The 12,965-nt window shown below is 47.9% G+C and overlaps 5 protein-coding genes across 5 annotated transcripts; 2 read left to right on the top strand and 3 right to left on the bottom strand.

Moving 5' to 3' along the window:
• Positions 1-165: 165 nt before the first annotated feature.
• On the bottom strand, positions 166-1,698 carry TGAM01_v209617 (hypothetical protein; the record flags this gene model as incomplete). The annotated part of the gene is made up of 4 exons (XM_018800897.1): positions 166-584; positions 636-704; positions 878-1,201; positions 1,314-1,698. 4 exons carry the CDS (start codon positions 1,696-1,698, stop codon positions 166-168), a joined length of 1,197 nt encoding a protein of 398 aa, XP_018665729.1.
• Positions 1,699-2,673: 975 nt separating this feature from the next.
• TGAM01_v209616 (hypothetical protein) lies at positions 2,674-3,232 on the top strand (the record flags this gene model as incomplete). The annotated part of the gene is made up of 2 exons (XM_018800896.1): positions 2,674-2,893; positions 2,955-3,232. The coding sequence occupies 2 exons, from the start codon at positions 2,674-2,676 to the stop codon at positions 3,230-3,232; spliced, it is 498 nt and encodes a 165-aa protein (XP_018665728.1).
• An 89-nt stretch (positions 3,233-3,321) lies between these two features.
• On the bottom strand, positions 3,322-5,552 carry TGAM01_v209615 (hypothetical protein; the record flags this gene model as incomplete). Its single annotated transcript, XM_024550597.1, has 3 exons — positions 3,322-4,503; positions 4,597-5,423; positions 5,489-5,552. The coding sequence occupies 3 exons, from the start codon at positions 5,550-5,552 to the stop codon at positions 3,322-3,324; spliced, it is 2,073 nt and encodes a 690-aa protein (XP_024404676.1).
• A 768-nt stretch (positions 5,553-6,320) lies between these two features.
• Positions 6,321-8,084, bottom strand: TGAM01_v209614 (multicopper oxidase; the record flags this gene model as incomplete). Its single annotated transcript, XM_018800894.1, has 2 exons — positions 6,321-7,138; positions 7,190-8,084. 2 exons carry the CDS (start codon positions 8,082-8,084, stop codon positions 6,321-6,323), a joined length of 1,713 nt encoding a protein of 570 aa, XP_018665726.1.
• Positions 8,085-10,484: 2,400 nt separating this feature from the next.
• Positions 10,485-12,788, top strand: TGAM01_v209613 (hypothetical protein; the record flags this gene model as incomplete). The annotated part of the gene is made up of 5 exons (XM_024550596.1): positions 10,485-10,583; positions 10,652-10,743; positions 10,799-11,800; positions 11,855-12,452; positions 12,513-12,788. The coding sequence occupies 5 exons, from the start codon at positions 10,485-10,487 to the stop codon at positions 12,786-12,788; spliced, it is 2,067 nt and encodes a 688-aa protein (XP_024404675.1).
• Positions 12,789-12,965: the final 177 nt, after the last annotated feature.

Raw genomic sequence — 12,965 nt, 5'->3', positions numbered from 1 at the left:
AAAAAGCAGAAAAAAAAAAATTTGGTTTCGGTAACAAAAAATAAAAGACAAAACCCCCCCCCCCCCCCCCCCCCAAAAAAAAAAAAAGACGAGCATGAGGAAGAAAAAAAAAAGACTGAGAGATAAAAAGGGGGCTTGATAGAGTAATGGCGGAAGGCGGTCGATTTACTCACCAGCTCCGGCAGAGAACTGAATCACGGCTATGACAATTGTGTCCTTTTTAGAGAAGAGGTCTAAAGGCAGCATAGGTGACTGCTGTGGAAACAGCCGTGCTACTATCCTGCCATCGGACAGCAGGAATTCGTAGAGAAAGAACACAGGCAGCAGAATTCCACCGACGATGATGAGCACCAGGACCTGTACAGAGTCCCACGCGAAAGTGTTGCCTCCCCAAGAAGTGCCGAGAATAATGAGGCCAACGGCAACAATGAATAAAACGACGCCGCCTATATCGAGAGTTGCCAAGGCTGGGAAGATGGCGGACCATGTCGAGCCCTTGTGGAAGTGGGTGCCCTCTAGCAGCTCGTTTCGGAGAATGAAAAAGAGGAGGATATGGGATACCACGGCAATCTGAGAGGTTAATCCTGTCGAATTATGGAGAGGAAACTAGCTATAACGCTTCAGTAGGTACTTACTGGGATGGAAATTACAAAGACATATCTCCAATTTGCCTAGAATCATGTTGTTAGCGCTGGTGATCAGGCCTAGGGTTTGACATTAGAGCATCCGCAAATCTCATACATCTGTCAAATATCTGCAAATGAGAAGAGGTCAGATTGATATTGGAGGCATATATGGTGGACAACCAATGATAATGGCTTGCCAGGTAACGGGAGTCAGGAAGCAGGGGCAATCACTTACCCGCCAATCAGCGGACCAATGGCATATGTGCTACCGGACACGATGGTGAAGAGAGTGTTATTCTTTGCATTTTCCTCCAAGGTGACTTTATCAGCCAAGACGACAAGAATGATGCTGCTCAGCCCAGCCGAAGACAGCCCCTGCAATGCGCGGCCCAGCAGCAGCATGCTCCATGACTGCGCAGCGGCGCAGAGCACACTGCCAATCACGGTAAAGAACAGTGCTGCTTGTAATGAGATGTGTCGACCAAAGACGTCTGCGAGCTGGCCGTAGAAGGGGATGAAGGCTGTCGAAGTGAGCGTGTAGGCGGTGACTATCCAGTTGAGCTGGTCGAACTTGTCTGCACAGTATGTATGTATCAGCAAAAGGCAACAAACAGCAGCGATAATAATAACGAAAAGAGACCATGGTGTTGATGTTGCTGGCAAATGCGGGTTGGGCAATTCACTTACGGAAATGGGACGCGATAAAGGGCAAAGCTGTTGCGACGACGGTCAGATCCAACGATGCCAGGAAATACGGCAGCACCAAGCCTTCAATCAGCTTGATTCGGTACTTTTTGCTGCTACGCTCGGGCTTCTTTGCGCAAGTGCAGGCCTGTGTATTCTCTCCCTCCAGGGGCTCCATCATAAATGAGTCCATCAAGCCAGCGGCATCTATTTGGGAGACGTCGTGTCGAGGACACCATTTGGCTTCATTGTCTGTGAAAGGCTGAGGAATGTGGTCTCTTGAACCCGGAGGCGACAATTGACTATAGGCATGGTGGTCTCCGCCGTGAGCCTGCTCGTGGTAGTATTCGTATTGGTGCGTTGGCAGCAATTCTTCTGTGGCAGTCATCGTCGAGCGAGGTTTGGCAACTTGCTGAATTGTAGAAGATTGGCTGTGGTAGCTCATAAAACGCCACAGATGAAGGCCAAGTTGCAAATAATGGAGGTTTAAACGTAGTGTAAGACGCGGGTGTGGTGTAGAGCAGGATTTGTATATATAGACATGTTGACCATGTTTTCAAGCATGCGCATGGCCGTCATCTTGGCTAGAGACATGGTAGTTGCCATAGAACTTGATAGATACTACTTGAAGAGCTTTGACAACACTTGTCTCGCAACGGAGGTATGTTTAGAGCTGCTGAGAGCATGTCCAGTCCACATCATGGATCAAGAGTAAGCACTGCCGTAAATGAATGTTGAGGCGTAGTCTGCCTGGTGATAGAAAAGGAGAAGAGTTGAACTTGTAAGGCCTGAAATCGCCCAATCAAAGTCTTGGCGAGTTCTTTTTCCTATCTAAGAACACACACTGCTCTCGCAATGCTTCCGTTTTAGGTGAAGCGTCGGAATCTCCATATTATCATGCATTGTTGTGGGGCGAAGATCGCGATTGTTCTAATCTCTTTACATACAAGCGCATTGGTTGCCATCAGCCGAGCTCTCAGAATGCTTCCGTTTTAGGTCTGGTCCATCTACAATATGTAAAAGATCGAGTATAGATGGACACAGCAAGGAGTAATCACCGCAGCTTTTCAAATGAGCTGAGCCCCAAGTCTGCTTACTAGAACGAAGGCAGTCATCAACCACGTTGGCATGGATTAATCTCGCTATTAGATACCAGGAAAGGCGCTTTGACATACGGGTCGGTCTGCCAGATAGATGCCTATGCCACTTCCATGTTCTAAGGCCTGCTTACTGTCGTAGAAGAGATATAAATCTTCACTGGCACCCGTCCATATCTGGCAGGTATTGTTTGATATGTACGTTGGACGTCTTCATTACGCTATCTGCTAGGAACAACGCTCAGATCATCTGAGCAAATCTCATCATGTCTTTCGCAAAGCTTGGTTTCGTTTTACAATTGTTGATGCTTACGGGAGCCAATGGCAGACAGCCAGCTCCTCATCCTCCGCCCGCTCCAACGTTAAAATTCCTCTATCACCTCAATAGCACTCTTGGGGAGCCAGTCTCTTTTGGTCCAGGCCCAAGCGGCACCAAGCTATCTATCCCTATCCTGGGAGGGACTGTTGAGGGCCCTAACATCTGTGGTACGTGTTGCGATATCGAATTCTCCTGGCCATGAAACATACTGATTACCATTGTCATCAGGCAAAATCATGAACGTCGGCGCAGATTGGGGGACCATTGACGCCAACGGCACCTTTAGAGCCGACGCGCGATACCAGCTGCGGACCAACGATAGCGCAGACATCTTTATACATGTCACCGGCCCAACACAGCCAAATGGACAGGTTTTGAACCACATCACGTTTGAGACCGGCAGCGACAAGTACTTTTGGTTGAACAACATTGTTGCCGTTGGCATATCCACCCTGGGGCAGACCACAGTCGCAGTTGATGTTTGGGAGATGATCGATGAATCCTAATCAGGAAATTGAGAGGGGGGATGGATCCATCATGAGTGAGACTTGGTCGCTGGCAACCTTTCTTCAGAGAGAATAGAGCGTGGTTTTAATTATTTGTAGTTATTTGTTATGTTAAAGCCCTGCACGTCACCCATATACCGCATTATTCTCTGGATCCAAGCTGACACCAGGTCATTGTGTTTGGACTCCCTCAAGCTCCCTTTCTCCGTCTCTGATTTGGCTTGTACGGCTTGTGGTCGCCGCGACTGCGTAGCCACCTGAGTATTGATATGGCCTATATGGCTATTCAAATTGCCATCACTAGCACTGGTGTCCGACCAGATATCGAGAGTGGCGCCTGTAATATGACTCCCACGCGGCTCCTGGGACGTGCCATCCGGTTCGACGTTCAAGAAGAATGGAAGAGCACTGTTGAGACGAGGATCATCATCCGGTAGCGAGCGGAGAAGTTCGTGGTAAACCTGCGCGATGCGAAGTGGAAAGATGAAGAAGTAAGCCCCGGCTGGCCCATGTTTCGGCTGCAGTAGGAAGTCGGCGGTGCGAAGTATATCCCGCGTAGCATAATGGTCCGAGTGAGCTTCATACGGAAAGACGAGTGCATTGTTGGTTTTGAAAGAAAATGGTGGAGGCAAAATAGATGAAGAGCCATGATTGCTATCATCACCACCATTCACGTCGTTGTGCGCGAATTTGGCGTGTCTAGGAGCGTGGAGTAGTATCAGTTCGTCCATGATACCAAGATCCCTTGCGAAGCTGTGCAGAAGTAACAGGCAGCTGTGATAAAAGTTCATCTCAATAGCCTGCATTAGGCTTTTAAAATACAGCACGGTGTTGAATATCGGCCTTCCTGTCGTCTCATCCACAGATAAAATGGGGCCGCTTTGCTGCTTGTGTGGCGAACGTGTCCGGGGAAGAACAGGTATCTCGGAGCAACAGTTGGGCTGCTCCAATTCCCATCGCCAACGCACATCGAGCAGTTTAGTATAGAGATGTATGACTCGTTCCCGCATGGAATCATGTAACTCTAGTTCTGCTTTCTTTGCATCTTGCTGTCTATTCTGGGAGTACGCGTCAGTAGCCGTGGTGTTTGTGGAGACTCGCTCCAACTCTCGAAGCCTTTTGTCATCATCTAGAAGGCCGGGGATGCAACAGATGATGTCTATAAAGTGACCACGGAAAGATTTGCGGCCGGGGTCGTAGCTCCAGGGCACTTGTTGCCAGCATGGCTCTTCCAAAAACGTCCTTTGCGACTCATCCATATGTAGGACCATCTAAGCGGGCGATAGTTAGTTAAAGCATGTTCAGAAATCGTCATTTCTAAATGCAAAACATTGATGAAGTCAAGACATAGTTGTTGTGCTTACGATGTGTGCCCTCGCCTGCTCAAAAGCTTGTCTCATGGCTGCATGACGAAATGCTCCTGGGCCGCATAATTCGATCAGGGCGGCCAATCCGCGAACGTGCTGCTTCCATGCATCCCTAGTTGAGCCTGCAACCCACTGCCTCGTTTTGTTAACACGCGCAATTAGCAAACAGACATTGATCTCTTTGAGCGGAATGAAACATCGCACTGGTGGCACACAACGAACCTCGAACAGAGTCATGTTCATGATTGCCACGAGCAGCGATGCATCAGCAGCCACTGCCGACTCCACTATACCGTATCCATGAGCTAGCTGAGTTCGAAGCTGCTGTAGCGCCATGCCAAACAGCTTTGTCGCCTGGTATACGCTCAGAGCATTCTGGGTAAGGCGTCCATGCAGGATCAGCGCCGCAGCTTCGATGGAAATCTCCAGATATGGAGGACACTTGTCAGAGTTGTAGTGGCTAATTTGGCTGAGACGTTGCCCCAAGCCCTGCGCTGTTAGAAGCTGATGGATGAAGCGGCGAGCTTGCTCAGAGATGAGCGTCTGGCTGGTGCCGGCAGCAAGGCCATTGATGCTAGGCGATGAAGAAGAGAGGCTGCGGGAAGCAGGCTGCTCTGAAGGGTTGGCAGGAAATGCACTCGTTGATTCCAACGACGACGAATGGCTTAAAGGTCTGAGTGGGTCATTGCTCAGGGAACTCGAGGACATGACAAGCCTTCGGTGTGCCACGCTTGGCGTTGCGTTGATGAAAATAACGGGACGCTCATAGCCTTGGCACGTAAAGCCGGCTCTCTCACAGCGACTGCAGGATGGACGACGCTCATCTGGAGTTGTGCTCAGTCAACAAGAATGTTTTTGAGGATTGACAGGGGTTAACAATAGTACGCACCGCAGCGGACATGGCGAGACTTGCAAGTACCACAGGCCTTGCTGCGCCCTCCAACGCCAACCATTGCGAAATGACCTTCAAAGCACCTATTATAGAATGAAGGACATACTATCTTGCTGCCTCTCACTGGAAAGTATCTCTGGACCGATTGCGAGTTGTCTGTGATAAGCAAGAGTTAAACCCCCTGAGAGTCGGGTAACAGTCCCACATTTATCAGCATGTAAGCAGAGCGAATGCCCGCCGCCTTAAGCTGCCCCGGACACATTGTTTTATTCCCATTCTCAAGTCATCTTGTCCTTCCCTTTCCTATGTTAGCCTTTCCAAGTTATCCCACTAAGACGCTCGCCGCCGTCTAATCCTCCACCTACAGTTAAGCCAGAGCTGACATCGGCCATTCTGATTTATTTAAATTGACAGAAGCAATCGAAGCTTATCCAATGGGGATTTAATTGGTCGGATAGGAAGGTGGATTGTTTAGATTCTCTCCCATATCAAAGTGTGTGCCCACCGCTTTAGCTTTGATGTGTTGCTCGCAAATTCAGGTATTCATTCTGCCTGATATAAATTTTTAGAAACATGTGAGCGTAATGCCTGCTATTAGCACTGCAGAGATTCGAGTCGGGATACCGATGCCATGATATTAATATACTAGCTACCTCTACCTGCACGTCCCTGCTCTGCCTTTACACAATACTAGCTGTTGAGTAAACAACCTTTACACACCCCCTTGAACACAATATTCTGTACTTGGCCACATTCGAATAAACAAGGATTGCGGGGCGCAGAAGATTCAAAACGATAGCTTCTATCTAGACCAGCACAAGAATCGAAACTAAATGCCTGAATCGTCCTCGATGACGCTGTTGTCCGAGGTATAAGACTTCCAGGCGGTGCATGTCGAATTCAGTTCATCGTAGTCAAGGAGGTCAGCAATCTCTGACTCGCGCACTATCCATTGGAGGGCGAAACCCTCGCTCGTGTGCCAACCGATGTGGCAGTGCATGAGCCACGCTCCTGGATTGTCCGTCTCAAAGGCAAGCACAAGGTAGCCCGACGCCGGTAGCATGGCGACGTCGCGGCGCGGAGGATTGTCCGTGTTGAGCGTCACGCTGTCGCTATAGGTGCCCGTACCCTGGGCCAAGACGTAGAAATCGAAGCCATGCAAGTGGACTGGGTGTGGCACTCCGATTGCCGTGCTTATGACAACATAAACCCATTCGTTGGCGTTGGGCAACGAGACAACTGCGTTGGACGTGTTGAAGGTGGTGACACCGTTGTACACCTGCAGTAAGCTTGGATCCTCCCAGTCAACTACCATGGTAGTACTATTCAAGTACCATTTGAATAGATTGTTACTGTTCTTGCCCAAGGTTACTACTTCGCCCACGGTTGTTGTCCCGCTCGAAACTGATTTGGAGACATATGGCACTAGATTAGACGCATCTTCGTCCTCGCAGCTATCTGTATACGAGTAGCCCGTCGTCGTAGGTGTGCCTGCACTGCTGCCGTAGTACACGATGCCCCTGATGTCATCCAAGTTGTCGTTGGACGAACAGGCACTCTGGGGGATGGCCCGCATCCAGAAGTTATCGGCGACAGAGGACTGATTGGCTGTGATTATGACATCGTAGCGTTGTCCTATGGGGGGAACTATGTTAGTAGAGTTTCTTCACCTAGAATATGGCAGTCGAGAGTACATACCAATTGCAATATTCAAGACGCTTGTATTGAAAGGCGTAATAGGAACGAGATCATTGGAAATCACTTGCATGGTGTGATTGTCAATAGAAAACTTGAAGTGCGTATCGATGGCACCATTGACTAGACGCAGTCTATACGTTTTTCCCTCCGTAAAGGACGTGTTGAACCGGTGGCCGGCATCATCGTATACGTTGGTGCCATTGATGAGGCCCGTCGTCAATGTAGGAGGGCCGTTTGTCTCCGCTGATTGGTACAGCTCGTCAGCGGTCTGGTGACTCCAGTCGTTGAGGAATAGAACGCCTAAATCCTCGTCATAGTTGGCAGTAGCCGGGCCGTTGATAAGAATGCCTCCAAAGACACCTTCCCATGCTTGCAATCCAAAGTGGGAGTGGTACCATGTGGTTCCATATTGAGTGGCCTTCCAGGTATAGGTAATGCTGCTACCAGGAGGGGTGGGGCATTGAGTAATGCTAACCACTCCATCATTTTGGTTTGTATAATTCTGGCGGATGCCATGAAAGTGGAGGCTGGTGCCGTTGGTACTCGTCGAGAGTGCATTGCTGACGTGGACCACCACAGTATCACCCCAATCGGCAATGAGTGTAGGGCCGGGAATACTGCCATTGAGTGCCTGCGCGTAGCGTGAGACGCCATCTGGAGCTACTGTCACATCTGTAAGCTCGAGCCAATACTCTCGAGTTACGCCAGTGTCAGGAGCTTCATTGTAGTAGTCTGTCGAGATATCAAAGTCACACCACTCATTACGAGTGGTAGCGGTATTGCCCGAGCACGAAGATCGAGGGTAGAGGTCGGAAGCCGCAGCTCTATCAAGTGAAGGAAACGCATACACAGCTCCAGAAATGAGTGATGCCACAAGGAGAGGAGGCCACATCATGATGGATAGGCTTATTAGCAAACGAATGAAATTGTGATGAGCTTGGAGCTGTGGCAATAAGGAATGAGTTGAAAAGATCTGTAGTTGAGATTGATGAATGAAAATGAGAAGTTTTTGATGAGATTGAATCAAGGCATGGCACACTTCTTATACTCGGTCTTGGCCTTGCTAAACTTGTATGCCACATAGTCTCTTATTATTCTGTAGCCTGGAAGTATCTCCTATAACTCCTAAACACCATGGTGTTTATTCAATCAACTATTTCGCTATATGCCGTCTATATTCTGCATAGCCCAGCACCCCACCGTAGCCAGGAGAAGCCTACGCAATTGTTATCTAAATCAGGATCTACCGGGGGTATGAAGACCTCTTGGTATCAATAACCCCTCGATGGCAAGGCAGATTATGTAGTATGGTGATCTATACTATCAATGCATTCATACAGAAGACGTCCTGAGGGGTTTGCAGTTGCGTAATTGGTTGCGTAATCGGCTGTCCTTTGTGAACAAAATGGGTAGTAGATACGAGATTTTGTGATCACAAGTATGATACGAAGTATTCTAATCTACGGCTTTTCATCGAAAGTCGGGCAGTTCATGTGCGCGAGTCAGAAGCGCGGCACGGCACAGCACAGCACTGCCTTGATATAAAGCTGCTCTTACTCAATTAGGTAGACTGAAACTAAACAATAGGGCATAGTTTCCGAGCTAGGGATGACGTGGCTTTGAACATGCATCTTTTTGGTTAAAGATCTCCTGATTTACAGAGTAGAAAACTCTCTCTATGCATGCCAGCTACTAGGTTGTTCGGTATGTGGGGGATACATATACGCGTAATCCCCTGCACACCGACTGCACGCAGGGTCGAACAGAATCAGTAGCATGTATCCTGAAGCATTATACCACAATGAAAGTCTCACACGAAGGTGTTGGATCAAAAAGATTGGCTGTAAAGATTTTAAAAATCGAAAAAAGAAGCTGATTCTACATGAGTTTATTAATGGATGTAATAATATGTTCTTAGGGATTGAGAGTGTAACTACGACTTGACCAAGTTGGTGATTTGAGAAAATTTGTTATTCTTCTGATTAAGAAAGATATGCAGTTACATAATCCAGTTACTATGAATCATGATAGATGTTTCCTATGCTATTTTTGTTGAAACTCCGCCTTGCAATTGGGATAAAAATTTATCCTCTCAAAATTGCATAGCATACCTTCGCCGTACATTGACGCGTGGCCTATAACGCACAGGGCAGATTATAGAAAGGGAATAGTGAACTTATCTAAGTTGAGAGTATCATGCATGAAATGAAAATTAAATCTTAAATTCTCTAGAGGCGCTCTCTGTCTCACCATAGATGGATGAGAAGAAAGCCATTTAGAAACGTTGTAACTTTTCTTTTACTTGTTCAACTTTGCTAGATTTTATGGAGATGATGCCTCTCCTACGTTATCTTTAAATGGTAACATAGTTTGGCTAATGAGGCTGATGTCTACCGGTACCATTGGTATTAACCCTGCTGTTGTGTTTGCTACTCTCATGAGCCGATATACATTGATTCTCAACTTTGCTATCTTCGCTGTGAGTTTGCCCACTTTTCTGTCTGGGCGCCCTCCCCCTGCATCTATGGAGCAAATAAGCATCAGGGGATCTCTTAGGAGCATAGAGCCAAGCCACTAAAGTGCGAATGCGTAGAGTAAGCAGGTTGTCGGGACGAATGATGCGACTAGCAGAGGCTCTTGCTGCGGCAACTTACGAGAATATTGAAAATTGATTAGGATAGCCCCCAAGCTCAGGATCATAGGCCTATAGCTGATGGAATACATATTGTTTCAACTTAGCTTCGCGCTGGGACATAACCTATAGAGTTATGATGAATGGAAAAACCTCGTCACTTTTCTTATCGCCGTATAAATAGTCTCTATAACTGTCATCAGGTCATAATATGTCTACAACAAAGAAGTATAAGTCCAACACCGCTGTTTGGCTTGAAACTTGGGCCAGCGACACTCATCGAACATTCGAAACTAGAAAAATAAAAATGAATAAGTATTTAGTATTGTATCTGGATTACTTCTGGCCAGTTATTGATTTTTTCTTCTCGCTTTCTTTAGCCCGTGAGGAGTTAGGCTTCGACACTAGAAGCATGTCGAAAGAATTGACTGAATCCAGTTTGTAGAGAGAGTTGGTTCAAATGTCGTAAATCTACTAGGTGAAGACCATCCCCACTATACCACCCATATGGGCTAAATTTAGTACGAGCGCTAAAGCCAAAACAACAAAGTGTCAGAATCTCCCCGCGAGTTCTCAGGCGACAAATCTACAAGCAACAACATTGCGGAGTTAAGTAGTGTTACAAAGTCTGCTTGGCACTCAATGCATTGATGTTGCGAAAGGATGAGTACTTCTAGCCCATCAGCAGATGCCTCTTCTGGACAATCGACAGTTGGAGCCGTGAAGCGTTCCTGCGACCAATGCAAGTTTCGCAAAATTAGGGCAAGTTGGCAATGTGACTCAGTTATTCAGCTGTGCGGTTGGCAGCCAGTAGCTGACTCCAGGCACAGTGTGACTTCTTGCAGCCATGTAAGATGTGTCTCGCTCGTAGGTTTGAATGCACCTACTTGAAGCCACAGAAGAAGCGTGGCCCTGCCGGCAAGTACGTTCTCGGGCCATAATCCAGATTCCTCGGCGTTTTCTGACATGTCCGCCAGGCGTCTTGCGCAGATTCACCAAGACCAAGGCCGTTTGCCGCACAAGGAAAGCTTGGAACAATATACTGAGATGGCGGCAGCCCAGACATCAGAGTCAGCTGGAGCAGCCAGCAGTGATACAACTTCGACCCCATCTCTGCCAATACCCAGATCCGGCTGGTCGTCTCGAGAATTTGATGGCCGTCTTGCCGCGACAGATCACGAACCGCAGCCGGTGCCTGACATTGTGAGCCCTAGCTTTGCAAATGACCTGCCAATATCCAATGCAGGCGACGTCGGCATCTTCAGCCATGGTCAAGATACAGAGTACTGGCCACCAGATAGAGCGACGTCTCAGATACCACCGTCTGGCTTTCCATGGGGAGGCTCATTCATTGACTTTGCAGCACTCCCACCGGTAATTGATATGAACTTTCTAGAGAGCAATACAAACCCGACAAGCACGCGTTCGTACGATTTAGCAACCCCTCAAGACCAGTTAAGGGATACTACCCCTCATTGGCCGGGTTACATCAGCGAGGCTAGCTTGATTCCATGGATGGATGTCTATTTTGACAGACTTCATCCGACAATGCCAGTCTTCAATCGATCTACACTATTCACTAAGCTTTATCTCCAAGAGCATCGCCAAAGCCCTCTATTTGGTTCAATGATCTTAGCTCTTTGTGCATTCGCCATCACCCAGCCCATTTTCATCAGCGAACGGCCTACGTCCTCTTCGCGGGAGCGCCAGGCGAAGCTGTTGATGAACGAAGCCATGAAGATGCGTAGTTCCTTTGACTTTGGCGAAAGGCCAACACTGGAAGCGGTCATGACAAGCTTTTTCCTCTTTGGCTCCCTCTTTGGCACCAACCAGCACAATGCCGCTTGGCTTCGTTTGCGAGAAACTATCGACTTGGCTCAGACAATGGGACTAGATGACTCGAATGCGTACCAGGGAGCACTTGGCGAAGAGACGGGTCAGAATCTACGCGCATACATGGTCTTGTTCATTACGGAGAGGTTGGCATGCTTGTTGGAATACCCTGTCTTCGCAGACTGACATAACTTTTACAGGGCATATTCTATTCAAAAACGACATCCTATCACCTTGAAGCAAATGCGTGACTCGGTGCCGTGCATCTCGGATGATCTCTTGAGCAGTTCCTCACATGGCCTTCTCTCGGGAATGATTGTGTTTAACGAAAAAGACGCCGCCGCGTTGATGGGACTATCAGCGCTCATGCAGCTTTTTAACGCTATCCAAGATGAATTTATCGATTGCTGGAACGCTACGTGTGCAGCCACTCGAGGAGGTTGCCCCAAGTCTAATGAAGAAACAGTTTTACTAGTGTTCGAGAAGCTTGAGCGCGCCCAGAGCCGCCATCTGTATAGCCACTACGACCGTCTCGTTCTAGATGATCAATCACTAGATGATATGACTGCGGATGTGCTTAATGGACAGACCATTGTCACTCAGCATGCTGACATACTTGTAACGCAGAAATGGCTTCAGAACCGGCTCTGGTATCTCTGCTTGGCGCACAACCTGCTGAAATTACAATCACCCCACCCTGAGCTACAGTTTGACTATGCTATCAAATTGGCGGAATCTACCTTGGCTCTATGTCAGAAGCTGCCTTTGAGTTTTATGGAGGCCCACGGTGTAGGATTAGTAAGGATCTGTATTTGGGTTTCTTTATATGTTATATACTTTGCTGATATATGATATCAGATTGAGAAGCTCTACGACATTTCCGCGACAGCTATTACTGTCCTAGGTAATCCAGCCTTCCCGATGGAGCGGCTTTCACCGAACGCAACCATTTTGCAGCCCTCCATCTCCCTGCATCATGGGAAGCAAGGCGCCGAAACTACCCATCATAAGCTCATCCATCAATATTTAAAGGTGTTCAGCATTCTTCGAGGCGGCAACCACCCGTATCTGGCGAAGTACGTGGCTCATCTTCACTCTCTTGGATTCGAAACGCCAAATCTGGAAACACACTGAGCTAGGATACACGACCAGCTATACACCTGAGGCCACTAAAGTGCACTTTTACATGCGCTTTGAGCGGGAAGGTAGCAAACTGATTCTCCAGGATGAGCCTAACTAGGCCTCCCAGCAGAATCCTAAGGTTTGTAATATAATTATTGATCAATATATTGTCTTTAATTTTCTATTAGC

Source organism: Trichoderma gamsii (assembly GCF_001481775.2).
Source record: "Trichoderma gamsii strain T6085 chromosome Unknown Scaffold_48.2, whole genome shotgun sequence".
Lineage (NCBI taxonomy): Eukaryota > Fungi > Ascomycota > Sordariomycetes > Hypocreales > Hypocreaceae > Trichoderma > Trichoderma gamsii.
Note: the sequence above shows the minus strand (reverse complement) of the source record. Positions and strands in the feature narration are given on the sequence as shown.